This window comes from Buteo buteo, chromosome Z (genome assembly GCF_964188355.1).
Source record: "Buteo buteo chromosome Z, bButBut1.hap1.1, whole genome shotgun sequence".
NCBI classification, from domain to species: Eukaryota; Metazoa; Chordata; class Aves; order Accipitriformes; family Accipitridae; genus Buteo; species Buteo buteo.
In genome coordinates this window covers 17,772,264-17,791,529 of record NC_134204.1, presented here as the reverse complement: position 1 = coordinate 17,791,529, position 19,266 = coordinate 17,772,264, and the positions used below count along the sequence as shown (strand labels likewise).

At 36.6% G+C, this 19,266-nt stretch overlaps 1 protein-coding gene across 3 annotated transcripts in view; it reads left to right on the top strand.

The window, feature by feature from the left end:
- The window catches only part of EMB (embigin), a 43,008-nt gene that overhangs the window by 12,899 nt on the left and 10,843 nt on the right, over positions 1 to 19,266 (top strand). Inside the window, exons 5-11 of one of the 3 annotated variants that reach the window (XM_075020527.1) lie at positions 1,019 to 1,193; positions 2,421 to 2,509; positions 6,063 to 6,190; positions 7,367 to 7,649; positions 8,433 to 8,466; positions 10,459 to 10,532; positions 11,771 to 16,268. In XM_075020527.1, the coding sequence (XP_074876628.1) occupies positions 1,019 to 1,193; positions 2,421 to 2,509; positions 6,063 to 6,190; positions 7,367 to 7,649; positions 8,433 to 8,466; positions 10,459 to 10,516 (767 nt within the window). In that variant the 3' untranslated portion in view covers positions 10,517 to 10,532; positions 11,771 to 16,268. Of the gene's footprint in view, positions 1 to 1,018; positions 1,194 to 2,420; positions 2,510 to 6,062; positions 6,191 to 7,366; positions 7,650 to 8,432; positions 8,467 to 10,458; positions 10,533 to 11,767; positions 16,269 to 19,266 lie in introns of those variants that run through there. The other 2 variants (XM_075020526.1, XM_075020528.1) reach the window with 2 other exon arrangements.

Genomic DNA, 19,266 nt, shown 5'->3' with positions numbered 1-19,266 from the left:
CTTTTTGACCATCAAGTACTACAGGGTAGGTCTAGGATTGAGATGAGGCCTGGAATAAATTTTCATAGAGTATTCAGATGGCATAGCCACACTTGTATCTAGAAGATGTGAAAGAAAAGGTCAATTATGAAATAAAATGTCAGTGCTGATGGGTGCAAAGTCAGAGTTTTTTTTTTATAAGGGGCTATTTGTATGCATCAGAAAAAGATACCTGCTGTTGAAACCTGCTTTTGGATATGCTTATTTTATGCTCAGGGAGTTTGTTAAAAGCAAAAAAGTGTCAGGTTTTTCTACTGTATTGGGATGTTTTCACATTGTAGTTCTACTGGCTTGCCCCTAGGAAAGCAAAGGCAGCCATGAATGGGTTTGAAGATGATTTAGTTTCAAGTTGAGTAGCTGTAGCATGAAAGGCCAGATCCAACAATGTTAAGGTTGTGGATTTTATCAACAATTTCACTGTGATCTCACAGTATCATAAAAATCTGCAACTGGCTAAAATCTGAATGCTCATAGATATTTACAAGTGTAACTCTCTTTTGATTATATAACTTCTTATATACTTACTAATATTTTTAATGAGTCCTGCTTTTTTAATACCAAATGTGAAGTCACAAAGGAAGTTTAGACTCAGAGCTGTCATTGTTCCCTCTGGTGAGAGCTAAGTACTTAATATATTTTGGTTTGGGTTAAATTACATAGAAGCCTAAGTCTGTCTTGCTCTCAGTGAAATGAGTATCTTATGTTTCTATACTGGAGCTCTCTAGGAAGTTTACCTATGGAATGGAATAACTGTGTCATTTTTGTAATGGATTTGTATCATACCTCAGTTAATGGCTTAAGAAAATTACAGTCAAACACTGTCTGATTTTGCAGGGTTTTTTTTTTACCCTGGAAAGTATAACAGCAGCACACTGTTATCTGCCTGTAATCCAGCATATGTAAAACACAATCTTTGAATCTCTTCTTCCCTCAGAATGAAGAAATATGTTTTTCCATAAATAATTTCTTAAACTTTTAGGTGTTTCTGGTACTTCCATGGAAAAAAATATCACTTTGGACAGTGCAACGATAATTGAACTTTCATGCAGATTGGACAATAAATATTCTCATTTGAAAAGTCTTCAAGTGACTTGGAAGAGGGGAAATGAAACAATCAGACACATTGATAAAACTGAAAACAGCTGGAGCATCCAGTAAGTGGCACTTTACAGTTTGACTTGCAGGTTCTAATGAGTTATCACATGCATATACACTGCCCAATACTAGTCATGTATATATTGGAAAAGAGCCAAATGTGCTGATCAATATATGCCGATAATCAACATATTGAAGGTGCAGGAAAGGAGAAAGGTTGCAGTTACCTCAAGTCTGGAGGAAAAGCTCCTGTTCTTCCTCTAGTGCTGGTAAAACAAGGTTTCTTCAAGACAGGAATATAGAATAAGGACACAGTTCTTTGAGGTCCAGTAATTCTGTTCAGTATGTGAAGTAGTAATCCCAGTCTGAGATTGCTAAAATAACTCCATTTTTTTTTCTACTCCCCTACCTTCCACACTCTTTTCCACCTTAGTCCTGCTTTGCAGGTCTGAAAGGCATCAATGGCCACTTTTTTCCTTCATAATAACCAAAAGAGAGACAAGTAAAGATGTGTTGTATTCTTTTAAAGGTTTCCTTAACTTTTTTGAACCTCTACAGAGACTCAAGAAATACTGTAGAAAATTTTCTTCAATTGATACAATTTACTGTTGGACTTTAAAAATCTGTAAATGGGCTAATTTTAACCACGTAGTCTCCAACTGATTCTGTATAGCTTTGGTTTCTTAACATCAATAGTATTTGTATAAAATTTCTATGATAGAAAATGTGATGATAATGTTCTGTCACTTTTCTGCTATTCCATATAGGCAAACACAACCATGTAAATCTTTTTCAAAGCATCTGTGAAATGTGTAGTTTAGCAGCAGAGATGATGTTGGACTTCATTAGATGGCAGCTCTTTAAAACTGTTCAGTGTTGAAGCTATGCTAGTTATTGACTAACTGGCTTTAGAAAGAACAAACCATTTAAAGAATCTCTTCTGCAGTCCTGTGTGGGTATCCTATATAGTTCACATGGTGAACCCATGTCTAATTTGGTAACCTGTAGAGCATACTGCTTAAAGGTGTTTGGCCTTCTGTGAGTAACAAGGGTGAAAATGGTATTTATGTTCCGAGGTGTGCTTGTGCTCTTTTGTTTTCTTAAAAATGTCATGCTGTTTCTACATTGCACTAATCCTGAATCCTAGTGTTTCAGCGATGTATGTTCCTTGCTCCACTACTAATCTCTGCTGGTTTATTTAGAATGTTAATTAGCAGTCACTGATAGTTGTAGGACAAAAGAAAATACAAGCAAAAGAGCAAACTGATGAATTTTTTTTCTTTAAGAATGAAGATCTTGGATAGCAGTAAGCTGGGAAGTTACAGCTGTATTCTGAAAGGTGAAGAAGAAATCAGTGCTATATTTTATTTACAAGGTAATTGTGCTTAATTTTAATTTATTTATTTTAAATATTGCTTCACTTGAGGATTGAAATCCTGTATTAATATGGTTTCTGGATAGTATGGAAATGGCAACTTAATTTGATAAGCTGTGACTAATATTGTCAAGCTAAGTGAGGATCGCTATCAAAGGCATTTCTATAGCTTGGAGGGAAGAAGAATTTTGAAGTAAAACCTACAAGCCTTTTTAACAAAATATGCTCTTTTGGTTGTTAGCAAATAAGCCTACTTTTTTCCTAAATGAGTAACTGATTCCCATTCCCTCTCCATCCCTACAGCAGGAGTGAATACTCAACATTTACTGGGGGGTGGGAGGAGAGGATGGTGCCTCAGGTAAATTCTTCAAAAAGGAGAGCCAATGACTTGAAAGTTTGGCCTGAGATTTAGTGTTACAAGAGGAGCAATGGTTGGCAGAAAGGAGGCAGGGGTTTGGACAAATTCAGTTGTATTTCTGAAACACCAAATCATTGCTTTAGTGCATCTTTCATTCTATGTAATATAAGAACAGCACTTATATTTAAAGTTAGTGTGCTTCATTGGGCAGTATGAGTGCCCTTTCTTCTGTCTTGTATTCTCTTCTCCAGTAATGTTGCTCCTGACAGTAGTAGGCAAAATCCAGTTGAATGGAAGATGTGGAAATGAAACAAATACAAGCTGCTGGCAACCTTGATCTCTAATGGGAGCTATTCTCTTCTCTTCTCCCACTGTCCAAACTTTGCAAAGAACAAGGCAGGCATTTAATCTGTGAAAGCTCCACAGACTGCGATATGTAAGAAATATTCTCCCTGAAGACAAGCTCCTAAAAACCTTAACTCTTCAAATAACTACCCTAGCCACAGCTGAACTAACCAGCAGGGCTCTGTAATTCTCAGTTCTGCAAGTTGCCTTTGTTCAGTAGGATATCTGGTCATGTGACTTGAGGAAACACATTCATGTATGTTCAAATCTTGAATAGCAATGTTGATATCTGCTTTCAAACCTTCAGTCAGGGAGACTAGCTTGCAATGCTGGAGAAAGACAAAATTGTAGTTTATTCAGACCTTTTAATCTCTAAAAATGATTATATATTTTTCTTGACAACATGTGGGTAGGGTTTAGTTGAATGGCTACCCAAGTCTGTTTAGATTAAAAAAGTCAAAGAAGACCTTATTCTTTTGAAAGTATACAGCAACTGTTTCAGTAAGGGCAGGAATGACTCAACAGGGAAGTCATCTTTTCCAGAACAGTGCATAGGACTGGTTGATTTATTACAAGAAGATGTGAGAATTGCTTCATAACGGTTGAATGCTGCCACTTCTGATGCCATAAAAAGTACTGGCTTGACATTTTTAAGATTAATGCAAGAGTGAAGGAAACGGGAAAGAGAAGTCCTTGAATCTTCCAGTCAGTAATGCAGAGAGTACAATTCTCAAACTGAAAGATGAGTAATATGTTGGTATAGACTCAGTGCCTAAAGTCATCACCACTGTAACTAACTGCAGTAGCTTTTCTGCTAGGCAGTTAGGCATTGTTGGTTGTGTTACCTCTCTTCCCCTTCTCCCCCATCCTGGCTTGCATAACCCTGCAGATTTGAGGAGTTAAGCTCTTACCCAGGTCTGCAGGAAACATTGAGATGCTTCAAATTTGAACTTCAAGGAAGTTCAAATTAAACATGGAGACCATTTATGGATATTTTAAAATGGTATGATAATGGTGTTGTAATAGCTATATTAAAGGGTAGAATAAATTAATTTGTGTTTCCCCTTTGTTCAGGGATCCTTAAGCAGCTGTCCAGGTACATGCGCTATGAAATAACTCTGGTCTTTAAACCAGTGTGGAAATCTGACTGGTATAAATGCTGGTGTGATCACCTGTCCGTCTCTTCAACAGCTTGTTTTTTCTGTGCAGCAGCAGTGTTTTGTCCCCAAATTCTGGGTGATCTACTTGCAAAAATACCTGGTGCACAGCATATTTCACTGCATGCATTCAAGGATTAACCACTCTGTTACAGAGCCAGATACCAGAACATTCATGTCCTTAATCATGGCTAATGTGTTCACATGTGTTGCTGGTATGTCTATAGCTGTGCTTTGCCACTGATCAGCATAGCTAAATCCTTTGGACTACCACATAAACCTGTTGTGCTGGATATAAGGGGTTTTTATTTGTTTTCACATGTTCCATTGGTTTTTTCCCAGCCTGCTTTTGTTTTTTCTCTTCTATAAATTGCAAAGGAGGTGGTAGCAATTATTAGTAAACTTGTCCCTTTTACTGACAGCAGTGAGTACTGCCACTACTCTTTAGAAGGGTAGTGTTTAATGATTAAAACAAATACATATGGGGTGAGAAGACTTTACTAGTAATGAGGCTGGATTGATGAATGGTGCAGCAAATTCTGAGGTTGTAAGCAGTGTTCTTGTTAACAAATTGGTTTCATATATATTTCTGAAATGGAAATTTTTAAGTTTCAATAGTCATGAGAAGTGGACTTTTCAGAAAAATTAATTTGTGCTCAGACAGTCAAAGGGAGGGAACACAAACAATCTTAGTTTATACCAAATTGTTCCATCATAACTGCTGAAAGCAAATTCTTGGCCTGTTTAGTCTAGTGTGACCAATATAATTTAAAAGAGGTACTGGATCTGTACTTACAAGATGGAGCAATGAAAGTTGAAGTAAAATTTAAAATAAATGGATGCGAGGAAAACATGCTGGTAAACATCCTGATAAAGAGGGAAAGAAAGGGGAAGCTGAAATACATACTCTGGCATGATATATTTGCACAGGTCTATCTGTGGGGTGCCTCAATATATTAAACAGCCTTTTTTGGGCTTTTGCTCTTGGAAGGCTGTGGAGCATCTGCAGTTATAATGGCTGGGACAAGTAACTCTAAAATTATAAATTGATGTCTTGTTTCTTGTGGCCCTATTCTGTCCTCAGCAAGATTGGGCCAAAAGTCCTTTTTACTGGCATGTACCCAAAAGTCGTTACTTCAGCTCAGAAAATGTTTGTAACTACAAAGGTGTCTCAATCTGCAGTTTTTTCTTAATTACAAAAAACGTTCTCTGCATGCACAGCTTGCAAGATACCAATATGTGTGGCAGCATTATGGCTGCAACAGACTTCTATCATTTTTCATAGATTAAGTGAAATTGCAGAAAAATTAGTACCTTTGTTTCTAGTGTACTAGAACTGAAGCATGTAGCTCACAGCTGTCAAGGGAGGGAAAGAGGAAATGGGCAAGGGTAGAAGTCACAGTCTGATTATTATCACTTTGTTTTCAGTATTAATTGGGAACTTTTAAGATCATACAGCAACTGAGAACAGAATTCCTGTAGTCTTCTGCACGAATTCTGTATATGGAATACCAGCCTGACATGACTCTTCATTTAGGTCGTGTCATGAATGATAGAATCATCCATGTTTTTAAGGGAAAAGGAAGTGAATGGACTGCTATAAACATGTATCTAAATATATTTTATCTATTTGTAATACTGTAATTAAAACCTGTAGCTCTCACTTGATGAACTTTTTCCTACTTGTTCTTAGTACCAAAAATTGAAGGAAAAGAAAAACCCATAGTCAGTTATGAAGGAGATTCAGCTATAATGATTTGTAAAAGTTCTGGCTATACTCCCATTGCTTGGACCTGGTATAAGATCAATGGAAGTGAACAGGTAAGGTTTCCATCTGTTGGCAAAGCAAAAAACAAGTACAGACCCTTTGTAAAGTATAATGACTTTTCACTGTAGGCTCTACAAATTTTATTTCCATTACAGTTAATGTAATTCTCTGTACATGGAAAAAAATCTGTTACATTTAGATGTATTCATTATTACAGGGATGTATTTTTTGTTCTGGTTTGTATGATGTATCTTTCCCAAAAAGTCCCTGCCATACTCTTACAGCCCAGATAAGACTCCCCTGATTTGTTTTACTCTTGAGATACTTGTTTTTAGTATATTAATGATGGTTATGTTGCTCAAATCTTACTACTTGATACCAAAAAAATCCTACTATAGTAGGATACTGTTAGAGGCATGTAAGGTCTTGGAACCTTGAGGGAGAAAAGGAGCATGTCCCTTCTCTTCCTTGCCCTCCAGATACAAGTAATTCTGTATTTCCCAGCTTGTGTGACCTCTCTGGGGCACTGGACCTGAAGGAGGTCGTACTGTGGTAGAGACTGCTGTGCCACTTGATTTTGAAGGAGCTGAAATACCTTCTTACTTCAGCTCTTGCCCTAAAGTCTGTGAGGAAAAAATCTTGCTCAGCAATTTCCCTCTTTCACATACCCACATTTCATGTCCCCCCTTAGCCTTGGAAGCATAGCCACTTTGTTCTAGCCCTTTTCTGGGGGAAGCACCGTCAGCTGAGAGGAGGTACATAGATCTATCTCTGCACTGCTAGAGAGTATCTATACTGCTGGAGAGTAGCACTGACTTCTAAGACTGTCAACATAGTTCCCAGTGAAGCAGCATTCCCAGTTCAGCTTCCTTGAAAGTGTATGCTTTGTGCTGTTGTGAAACCTGGATGTTAGATCCTGACACTTGATGCGGTCTTTGTCAGTGGAGAGTCAATAGAGTCAAGAGTACCTTTCATCTGATCTTAGACTAAAACAGGTCAGGCAACTTGTTCACTGAAAGTGCGTGTTTTCCTCCCTTGAATGTAAAGGGCACCAGGTTGGCCAGCTAAAACAAATCCTTCCCTTGGAGATGGACTAAACATGCTTCACAAATGCCACTTGTTCTTAACTTATTTTACATCTCTCTATATAGACCTATCTGTTGACAATATAAATTTGATTTAAACACTTTCTCATTGCATTAATGAGACTTGTGGTTTTTTATTTTTAGATTGCCATTAATGACTCTTTACTGGCAGACAAGTATGTAATTAACAGTGTATCTGCCAATGTAACCCATCTGAAGATACTGAAGCTCACCAAGGAAGATGATGGTGTATATTGGTGTGAAGCTGCTTTTGAATTAGGGAGAAGTAAAGGAAACCTGAAGCTTAAAGTCCTGTCCCTCATGGTGCCTCTCAAACCGTTTTTAGCAATTGTGGCTGAAGTTGTTATTTTAGTAACTATTGTTTTCCTTTATGAGATGTATTCGAAAAAGAAAGAGAAATGTGCAGGTAAGTCTTTTTAGTCTTTTCTACCTTTCCACTGAAATTGCAGCCAAAGGTAGAAAGGTGTGACCCATAGCACTTCATATATGAACTTCAGTGTGGTTTTTCACATCTGTATTTTTTCTGATAAAATACTTTCTTCTAGAACACTGCAATTTTAGATTTTTAAAAAATCTGTTCCATGAGTCTGAATTTAGGTACAAAGTGCTTTCAGTCAGCAATACTTTGCCATGAAGCGTATGATATAGTCCTTATTTTTTTTCCTTACCAGACAAAGGACTTTAGAGGCTGTACTTTTAGGGGGAATGCTTAGGAATGGAAGCAACTGCTAGTAGCCTTGATGGGAAAAACTTCTGTCAAGAATTGAATAACAAGGAAAAGTGCATTAAAACAGAACGCGCTAGTGTTGGTTGCTGAACCTAAGGCACACATAGGTGAGCTGAACTAGATGTGCAAGATGAAACAGAAATGATATATATATAAAAAAATATGTCTATTATACAAATATGCATATATTTCTGTATTTTATACATATATGTATATATTGTATAATATATGTATTAAAATTAGATTCATAAAACTTGATCAAAGTAAGGTTTTTGACAAATTTTCAGGTAATCCATTGAATAGAGGAACAAGATAAATTTGTAATTCAAATTAAGAAAACTAATAAAATGAAAAAATAAGGTTTTTATTTTGCTTAGACATGGAGTGAATAATAGAATTAAACAGAACTTTTCTAGCATTTGTTAAATTGAGACCTTATGTAATGCTTTTTCTGTTATGCAGAAGACGAAAAAGAATTTGACCAAATTGAGCAACTGTAAGTAAACAATATGTATACTATAGTTAAAATATTTGCATATTACAGTGTGTTATGTAAAACTATACCCTGTTGTTGACTCAACTGCTAAGGTTTAATGATGAATGTGAAAGTACAGTTTATTCCTTTCCTTAAGACTTCCTAGTTCCAGAGTGTGCAAAATGCTGTTTTCTACCTGGCACTTAATTCTGGTGTTTGGAAGATATTTCACCTTTTTGTGAGAGTACTGTGTGTCCTCATTATAAACTGATTGTAAAAGGCAGTAACTATGAGGAAAATAACTTTCAGGTAGAAATTTTACAAAAGAGGCTTTCAAAGTTTTTTGGTTTTTTTTCTCATATGTATTTTATTTGTCCAGGTTAACATACATTTCTCTCATTTGCATGTGGTCAAAGCCCTAACTGTCCTAGGTTAGCCTCTAGTTGTTGGGGTGTTGGGAGATGGTGGTGTTGGCTGTTTTGGTGGTAACTCCAACCTTTCTGGGGGGCACTCTCACTGCACTGATGGCTTGGGCTCCCTGGGCATGGGAACAGCTGCACTACTGGAGCCAAAGGAGCAGGTGTAGGCACTTCTGTTGCTGTTCTTCTGCTTGAGGGTTGGTGCTCCCATGCTGGCTCCCTTCTCCTTAGGATGATGCATTTCTAAAGGCTTGCTTGCTAAAATAAGCTCTGCTTCTCTCCCTCTGCCCAACCTTTGAAGCCCAGTCAGTTAATTTGGCCTGTTAGCTTTTGTTTTTAAGATGCAGCCTAGCAGTTCCTCTTTTTAGGTGTCCAGTCTACTCCAGTTTTCTTCCTCTCAGTCCCTTCTCTCCTCCTATGTTTATCTCCCCTTTTTTGTCCTTCTGAGTAGCACTGTTTTTCCCTTTTTGAATTTCTTGCTGCAGTGACCTTCTTTGTTTCCCTGTGTTGTATTCACTTTCCCATTCCTTTTTCCAGGGCTAGCTGAAAATAGATTTTAGTGCTTTTCCCCTTATCTAAAGAGCTTTAAAGCTGTAATTCAATTACACTATAAAGTGGGGATATGTCTTGGGAATATGGGATGCTATTATACTGCTGAGTGTTTGGGGATATGTCTTGGGTTGAAAATTGAATAATTGCCCTTGTCACACAGCCCTGCTTCTTATAAACATGCTGAAACTGTATTACAATAGGATTGTAACACAGTACAGTGCACTAAAATAATGTTTTCATGCTTGGTGAGATGTGGGATGTGGTTTTGATCATCTGCTTGATCTTTACTTTGGAGTTCTATCTTAGATAAACATGTACGAGGAAAATGTATTAAACCATGTACTACTTGCATATTTTAATAACTGAACATTATTTCAACTACTGGCTGTTCAGAAGATAGATTTGTGTACCAGAGAAGATGGCTCCAAAGGAACTTTTCTGGTCTGTTATGTCAAGTGATGACTAATATACAGCTGAACTGGGCTGAGGCTATAATTAAAATGTCACATCCAACAATGTATTAGGTGGGAGGCTAGTGATTCAGAAACAGATTTGTTTTTTTTAGCAAGAGAATTGTTAATTCTAGTCTTGACTGTGACCAACAACATATAGCTAGTTGTAGGTACTCCAGAAGGAGCAATCATATGACTGTTTCAACCTATGTTCTGAGGATGTTGACCTGTATATTGCTTGTATGTTATCTGAGCATTCATTTTGTATATAAATTCTATACACTGAATGAAATGACAGCACAGAAATCATTTCTGGGAATACTATCACTGTTATAACTTCTGCCCAGAACTTTGTGGGATTTTTGAGGGGGGTTGAGTTGAGCCTTTACTATTTGGCTGAAAGACCTCAAGAGTCAGTATGTTGGTTGCTTACATTTTTTTAATCTTTTTTCTTATAACTTCATATGCTAAAAGAGATAAAATCAAATACATTGTAGATATACTCTGTGATTGGATTGGGGGACTGGAGTGACTGTGCTCATCCTATAGTTAAAAGTTGAGTTTTGTAATTTAACCTCTCTTTCTTATAGAAAATCAGAAGAAAGCAATGGTCTGGAAAACAGTAGTGCTAGGAACAGAAAAATTTAATCTGGTTCCAAAACAGGTAAGTAAGAGATGAAACAGAGCAGAGTTTACTTTTCTCTTGGGCAGCCTAATGCAAGGATGAAGAAATCCACTGTGCCATCCCAATCATTTTTTCTTATTTGGGAACAACATAGTAATAGAACAATTGTTTAGATAAATCAATATATAGTCATTCATGATGTAATATCAGCAAGACAGGGAGTCCAAAATGTTTTAATTAAATGTTGTCGTCATTGTGATTTAATGGTTCTGTTCACCCATGCAGTCCTTAAAATAGGACACAGATTAACCTGCTTAATAACTGGGCTCCTGATTATGTAACATTTCTGTGAATGCCAGGGTAGGTGCTGAGATGCATAAGAATTGCTGATATATCCAAAATCCTACTCTTTTGGGCTGTATTTTGGGTGTCAAGTGAGTTTATGGAGAAAGGATGCAAGTGTAATAGCAAGTGTGGAATGTGACAGCACCAGAGATATGAAACAAAGGATTATAGGAGTCTAGGAAAGAAGGCAGAGCTTAATAGATGGTGACCAAAGTGATTAATGGTAGAATAAACAAGCAGAGGATATGTAGCCCTGTGGAAGCTATATAATGAACTTCCCTGATTCTCTGCCCTCTTCACAGTCTAATTACAGGCTGCTACTACTGATGCCAGCTGGAAATGCTTGTCAGAGGATGGTCTGTCAGTTGAGGACCAATCCTACACACTCTAGCTATTTCCCCTTGTTATTCCCTCTCTGCAGCTGGCACCCCAATCTCTCATATCACGATCAGAGGTGTGAGTGACTTTGCATTTATGTTACTGCTGGTACTGTTTTTCCTCATCACAAGCCATCTACCTGAAGGAAAATTGTTTCTATACCCTTTGTTTTAAAGGACAGAAAGAGAAGTGTCAGGTAAAGTTCATATAAAGAAAGTAACATATCAGAAAACAATCAAGAACAAGTACTCTCCAAGAATATATTTTCTCCTCTGTTTCCTGCATGTTATTGTACTTGTTGATGGCTGTGACTTAGGTTCCCAAGGATTTATCCCATATTGGATCTAAGTTACCATTCTTGTAAAGTCCTTTTGGCCCATGACACTCAGTGAATTACTAGGGATTCAGATTTTCAAATTGAACTATTCAAAAAAAATGGCAAAATACAAACTGGAGTGAAGTTTATTTTCAAAGAAATATGGGAAAATATTTGGCAGCAAAATAATAGTATTCATGTTATAAGGAAATGTGTTTATACTTTTTTAATTCAGCAGATTTAAGCCAACAGAAGTGGAAGTCATCACAAAGCTGCAGAAGATGTATGTGACTATGCATTTTAAACATCCACTATGCTTCTAAGTAAACTCCTCTACACATATGAGAAATAGGATGCTTTTAAAATAGCTGTGAAACTGCTCATTTTGTACAGATCATAATGTATTCTGATGTACTGCATTTAGACCTTTGCTGTCTGTAACATTGTCACTTTACTACATGATCAGACTTCCTGTTGGTTTATGACTGACCTGTTTGATTTTGTCCTAAATTGGAACTAATCTTGCATTCACGGAATGAACAGGTAATACAGAATGGGCCTATTACTTAAGTGTTATAAAGCTGGACTTGCAAGATCAAAAAAGTATTTCCACCAAAGAAAATGCCATTTACTAGCAGGTGAAACAATTGTGACACAGCTATTTTTACCAAAGAAATGGTCAAAGGGAAATCTTTGTCATGATTTAAATGAAACATTAACAGATCTGCAGTTTGCTCTGAACAGTAAAATGTCTTCATTCTAACTTTTCTTAGCTTCATTTAAATGAGAAAGCAATGTAGGTACGTTCTGAATATTTAAGATATGAATTTTCTTAAGATGTCCTGCCGTATGTCTGTGGTACTATACTGTAATTCTGAATAGGCTAAATACTTAAATACTGTACAGATCAGCTATTTCAGTGGTATTTTGGTGTAGAAGAAGGAAGGAAAGGGGATAGAGTACCATATCAGAATATAACTGAAATAATTCCTTACGCTTGCAGAAATTACTACAGGATCTGAGAGCTGCAAAACCAGTTTTGTAATTTATGCAGAACACAAATTTCACAAATATACCTATATGATTCCTATACATCCTGTCCAGTTGGTACTCTTACTTCTTGCAGCATACTGTACTGTTCCTTAAACTCCTCTTAGAGCACAGACAGTCTTGAGCAGCTAAAATTTTCAGGGTAATAGGATAAAGCAACATGAATACCACTAGTTCTCTTATACAAAAAATTGTGTGATGCTGCTGTTAAGACTTATGATATTGCTTTAGAAGAGCTAGTTGCCATAATTTTAAGTATACCACTTGGTACGTTATGCATTGAAAAATGTGCAGCTAATAGAAAAATAGTTGATTGCATTGGTTGCCTTTGCGAATCCAAAAGAAAAATAAGAAAAACTTCCATTTTAAGAAAGGGAAAATTAAAGTCTTTAGAAGAATTTCTTCTTTTAACAAATATGTAAGGAAAAAGGCAGCATTTGCAAACTCCTTAGGGAAGTGAAAGGAAAAAATACCTGAATAGAATATCCTCAACTGGTCATTTCTCTTTGAACATAAAGGAATACAGAAAAATAAAGCATAAAATAGATTAAATTACCTTCCTTTTTTTTATTTTACTGTTCTTATGGGTTTGAAAATGTCAGAAAGCCTAGCATTGGCTGTTCTGTTGGCGATGGGGACAAAATCCAGTCTGATCTATGCTTTTTTGGTTTTCATAGTTTATTTTCCAGCTTTAACAGCTACAAGTTAAAAGTCCAAATAAAAAAAATGGGAAATATAAGCATTAAGTGATTGACTGTAAGGGCTGAACACTGATAAAGATTTCCCTTGTTAGAATACTGTGTTTATTATATTTTTGCCTTGGAGTTTCTATGCACTGTAAAAACCAGAATGCATTTACAGGTTTTTATATGAATTTATCATTGATATAATGGCATTTTTGTTGTAGCAAGTAAATGTTTGTGGTTTAAAAAGATTTACTTCTGTATATTAATTGTTTGAAACATATAATTTTATTTTTTGTAGAAAATAGATTTTTGTAGAAAATTCAGTAGTAAAAAAGTAAGCTTACTTACAGACCTAAGAGTTAGATTCTAAATAAAGCAGAATTCATATCTTTTGCAACAAAAAGGAGGCTAGGTACTATTTGGAAAAAAAATCCCACCTTTTAATCAGAAATGGTAACAACTTATTTCTATCTTCAGTGAGCATTGCTATCTGATGTTGACATTGTGGTATGAAGTCTGGGCCAACATAGGCGAGTTACATGAATAGATGCTTTTTTGGTGTTGGCAAACAAGGGCTGCACTGAAGGCAGACAGGAACTGGAGAACCTGGACTAAGCATGGATTTTAGATCTGTGATGTGTTCCTCCTATCAGGACTATATTAGAGTTTGGTAAAATTGGCTGCTGTAACTGTAGCTTTGTGTTCACCTGCCTCTAGCACATTCTTCTTGTCACATCTGCAGGGATTTGTGTTTTATTTTTAGGTTGGCAAATAGTCATTTCATCTTGGTAAGCAGTTTTATTCCTCATATGTCTGCCTAAGTTCAAACCATCTTGGGTTCCCTTACTGAGGGGAATAATAAGTAATATTAAATGATAAATATTAAATAATTGGCATAATTAAGTCATAACTTCAAAGGCATAAACCCTACTTTTTTTAGTCCAGATACCACATAGGAAGCCCTGAAAATCTAGAAATGTATATTTTGAGAAATAACATGTTGTATATGTTCAAAACATTCCTACTGCGGTTGCATTGTATATCTGCTTATTATGCAAACATAGTCTTTATTAAAAGAAAAATTTGGCAACCTTAAAAAACCAAAAGTCTAGGCAATGATTTTTACCTCATTCAAGCCATGAGATACCAAATAAGAGCCAAAACAATTCTGAAGATAATTCCTTCAAACAGCAGTTAGAGCTAAGTGTAAGGATCCAAAAATTAGTTTTAATAACAAACGTTAATCTGTAATAGACTTACATGTGTAGGTTGAGTCTAACCATTACATTTGTTAGCGGATCTTGTCTTCCAAGATCAAATCTTTCTTTTCTTGTAAGAGGTGGTATGTTAGTTGTTTCTATACCAACAAAAGCCTTATTTCTTAGAGGAAAAGATTGAAGTCTGCAAAAGAATCCTGAAGGGTTGTTTCCTAATGCTTCAAACTGGTCACTGCAAATTCCTCCTTTCCATAGGTCCAAAATAGACACAAGCAGCTGTGAGACCAGATTCCTAGGGAAGATTGACAAATATTAGAAGAGTTTCCAAGCTGTGAGCTCAGGTAGAACTGTATGAATATTTCCTTAGGATGGAAAGAATTACCCCGTAGTGGGCCAAGATAATTAAGTTATTAGCTACAGGTCATTTGACATGCACAATCCTGAGGAAGAGAGGAGAAACCCATCAGTATCGATGGTAACACTGAAAGCAGCATCCATGTGCCTCTAACTGTTTTTCAGCCAAAGAAAATAAGGTTTATATTCTGGCTTTAAATTCACTCTCAAAACTTTTTAACACTGACTGCTGAGCAATAAAAGGGAGAAAGAAACTGACTGGCATCCTCACTATAGGGGAAGTTTTTCAGCTGAGTGGTTCCTTAAGTGTTGCGCTACCCAGCACATGCAGGCTGACCACAATTATCCACATCATGTTGCAGTTCTAGCTGGGAGCTTCCCAAAAATAATAAGGGGCAAGGAGTGAGGAAGAAACCAGTTCAGAATGGTTGTAGGGACATGGGAAGGACCTGCAAGTATCCCATAATGGTCCTGAGGGACAGACATCAGGAGCTGAGATGACTTGCAATTAGATGTGTACAGGGAAGGTTGTGCAAATCTATAGGAGAAAACTTTTTTTAGCTGTGCCATTCAGTGTTTGTGTGGGAAGTTCTGTACAGTGACTGAAACCAATCTGCCATTGCTAAGCACTTGCACAGGTGAAAACACAAAGCCAAGTGATATGTTTCATAAGAGAATGGGAAATTACACCCTTGGAAAATTTTTCTCCACTGGTTTTAAATAGTTTTGCAGTCTTGTTACTTTCTTATGCCAGAACATGCCTATATAATGCATTAAACAATTTATGAGAAAACCCAAGTTCAAAACCTTACGACTTGTTATTGAAACTGAGTAGTTTGAAGTTACTGTTGATAACTGAGTTCATTTTTGTGGTTGAATTTTATGAGACTTCAAACTTGTAATGTTTGTTCCATCTTAGTCAAAATGACTGTTTTCTTCTGTACAGAAACTTAATCTGATTTGTTTTTCCATTCAGCCTTTTATTTAACTAAAGAAAGATTTTTGTTCCTTTTCATTACTAGGGCAATATTTCTATCAACTGACTTCCTGATTTTTTTCCAAATTCACATTAAAAGTTATGTAACAGTGCCTTGAAAGAAGGAATTTGATTACTGTAGTTAAGTTCATTTTTCTCTTTTGCAATATGTTTGTTAAAAGTTTCAAAGGAAACTTGACAGCAAAATCTATTTTTCTAGTGAAAGACTACTAAGCCTAATGCTTTTATCACGCTTGCCTTATTTTACATTCTGATTTTATACTCTGTGCTCACTCAACTGTTTTATTGTTTTGCTTGAGCAGTAAGATGTATACAGAAAATGCAATAGCCTCTGTATGTTTGATGTATATGAAATAACAAGGAGAGTGGTTATGAGTAGTATGAATTGATAATATTGTACTTACAAATAATTCCAATAAATTTAGCCATGAAGAATCCATAAAGTGGAGAGTCAAATTATGCCTGGTGTCTTTGAGAGAAACAGTCGGACTCTCTCATTTCTTTGTATTTGTCCATACTCACAGATCTTATTTTAGACCTAAACTGTTTGTTTGCTTGAGTACAAACTGTCTTTACTCAGATCTATAATCTTCTAGGTAGAAATTGCCAAAGATCAAGTGATGTCCAGCTAATTCCTTTCTAAATGCACATACTGCATCTGGCCTAGATTCATACCTTCTAATTTGGACATCTAAGTTAAGAACCTATTCCCTGTTTCCTCTGTTAATGGGGGGTAAGAGGGGTGGGTGGGAAGGATTATCTTCTAGTAGAAAGTAACAGCCTAAGTAGAATCAGGAGTTAGGCAGGGTAAATCTCAGCATCTGAGACAGTGTTAATTTTTTTATAAAGCACAATGTATCAAAACATATTTAAAATGGTGTTAGTCTTCCCATGAAGACAAATCTCTGCACTTGGCTTGGGAATTGAAATATATACTAGTTTCTCCTCTCAATTATCTTTTTAAAGGAGTTGTAAGGATGTTTCATTAGGTTGCCTTCTATTATGATCACAAATAGATGTAATGTGACATTTTCTTAGTATAAATGCTGTCTCTACTGTCTGAAGTGACATCTTATCCTTGCTGATTGTCCTATTTGACTGAAGAGTTCAAATGAGATTAAATAATTAAACTCCACAGCAGCAAGTGTACATTCAGGCTCTCTTTTGGCAGTTGTTTTGAATGTTTGTGAGCATCTGTTTCCCACTAGCACAGGATGGTAAGACAAGCATGCAGACCTTTGGAAGAGGATAGAGTACCATTAGCTGTATTTCTGCCACTTGGAATTTCTTGTACAGAAGAAGGCAAAAATATCAGACTAAAGCTAACTGCTACCAATAAATAGTCACATCCTAAACAGATGTAGGATGTACAGCCAAGATACTTGGAGGACAACTTATGGCTTCACTGTCAATTCTATTCCAGTATGTTTGTAATGCCTAATAGTTCTCTATTGTCTTTTTAAAAAATCTGCAGTAGAAATTTAAAAGGCAGTATATAGAAAAAAGAGAGTAATAGCAGAGGGAGGCAAAGTTTGGAGTTCTACCAAAAGAAAGGAGTAAGAGGATTTATATTGTTTGCTGGTGATGGTTGTAGAGTCTTCTAAATGTATGCATACTTCTGAAAACCATAAAGGAAAATATGTAGAACAACACTGTTTAAAAAAAAAAGTTGACAGCTCAAACATGTACAAGGGATTGGAAGGAAATCATCTCCACAGTGCAAATAAAATAGCAATAGCCTTCCCATGTTGTTTAACAATTGTTGTTTAATCCCTTTAATTCTCCTGTTTCTGTGGATAAAGAGCTGATAATCATGTCCAACATTTTAAAATATGTTAGCCTTTAGGTTACTTCATAGATGGGCACCTACACTGTTGTCCTCAGCTCCCACTAAGACTGTCAGAAGGACATGCCGGTACTCTTTGATACTTGGGGTTTTTTTTATGGTGATGTGGCTCTCTTGTTGAGCTAATCTCAATTTGCTACATAGCTGAGCCATTGCATGCAATGGCACAATCAGGACTTGGGATTGTTCGAGGTTCAGGTGCAGTGGTTCTGTTCAGCAGGTGTCCATGCTAATCTCTGTGCCCATATGACTTCTATGACACAGAAATGAAGGAAGGAAGTGATAAGAAAGAATTGGGAAAATGCTTTGAAGAAAGAAATCCCAGGAGATACAACTGCTAATTCTGAAAAATTAGATTGTATGTAAAAGTTTCTACTGGCCTCTTCCCATCCATGTATGTACAGACAATACTTGGAAAATATGATGCAATTTGACACAGCATACTTTCAGAGAAGTAAATAAAAGCATTTCTGTCAGATCAGTTAACTTGGGGAAACTAGCTTTCTGACTGATGCTTATGTCAGGCTAGACAGAAGGAACTGCAAGTGTCTATAGCACCCTCATACCATCATGAGGAAATAAGATAATATGGTTGAAAGCAGTTCAGGTGATTTTCACTTCTACCAAGTCTCAGGTATTGACAGTGCAGACATATGAACTAATGAATATTCTGAGTTGCTTCCTGTAACCCTTCAGACTTCCACACCTTTGGGAGAGTTTTGCATTGCTTGGCTGTTTTCTGGCACTGGTAGTAAGTAACAAAAGTGCATGCAGAGAAGGGAGAGCAAGCTTTCTCCTAATTCACATTTTAGAAAGAATGACATTAGCTGCTCTTTCGGCTTGTATTGATAATGGAGTACATCAGACCTAGTAAAGGATGACATGCTCATTGTTCATTTAACAGGAGCATAGGTATTATGTCAAGTTATCTGTGGGCTGCTTCAGGGCACTGTATCTTACTGCATACAAAGGAAAGCCTGTGTACAACACAAAGTCCTAGAAAATGGGGGGGACAAAGTGAAGAACTGTGGCTTTATAGAGAAGGAAATGTTTGCATTAGGTGCTGTGCAGCAATCACCTCTGTGCAAAATTTTACTGCAGAAGATGTGACAGTTTACTACTTGATGAAATAGATACCAAACTTGGACAATGAGGGTAATAATTTTTCTGCCACATTCTATGTATACAGTTACACCATACATTAGGTGACAGTGACACGGTACATTACAAAAAGCTATCTTTGGATCCTAATGTCCTCTTTTAAGATCATGGTTGTAATATGTATGTTGAATGACAGAAAAACAAACAAAACAACAGTGGATCATTTGACTTTTCCTTTGAATCCAGAGAGATTTTTTGTATGCTTTTGCAAGATCACAGATATCCTCTATGAAAGCTGGATGATGTGCCTTTATCTTGTCCTTCTAGTGATGCCTCTCCCCAAAAAATGTGTGGGAAGTATACTCTGTGATGTCGATCCATCACAGCATGAATAAACCCCACTACTACTGAGCCATGCTGCCGGCCATTGTCTCAGTAGATAGGTAAGGCAAGCAAGAGAGCATAACCTGCAGGAAAAGAGAG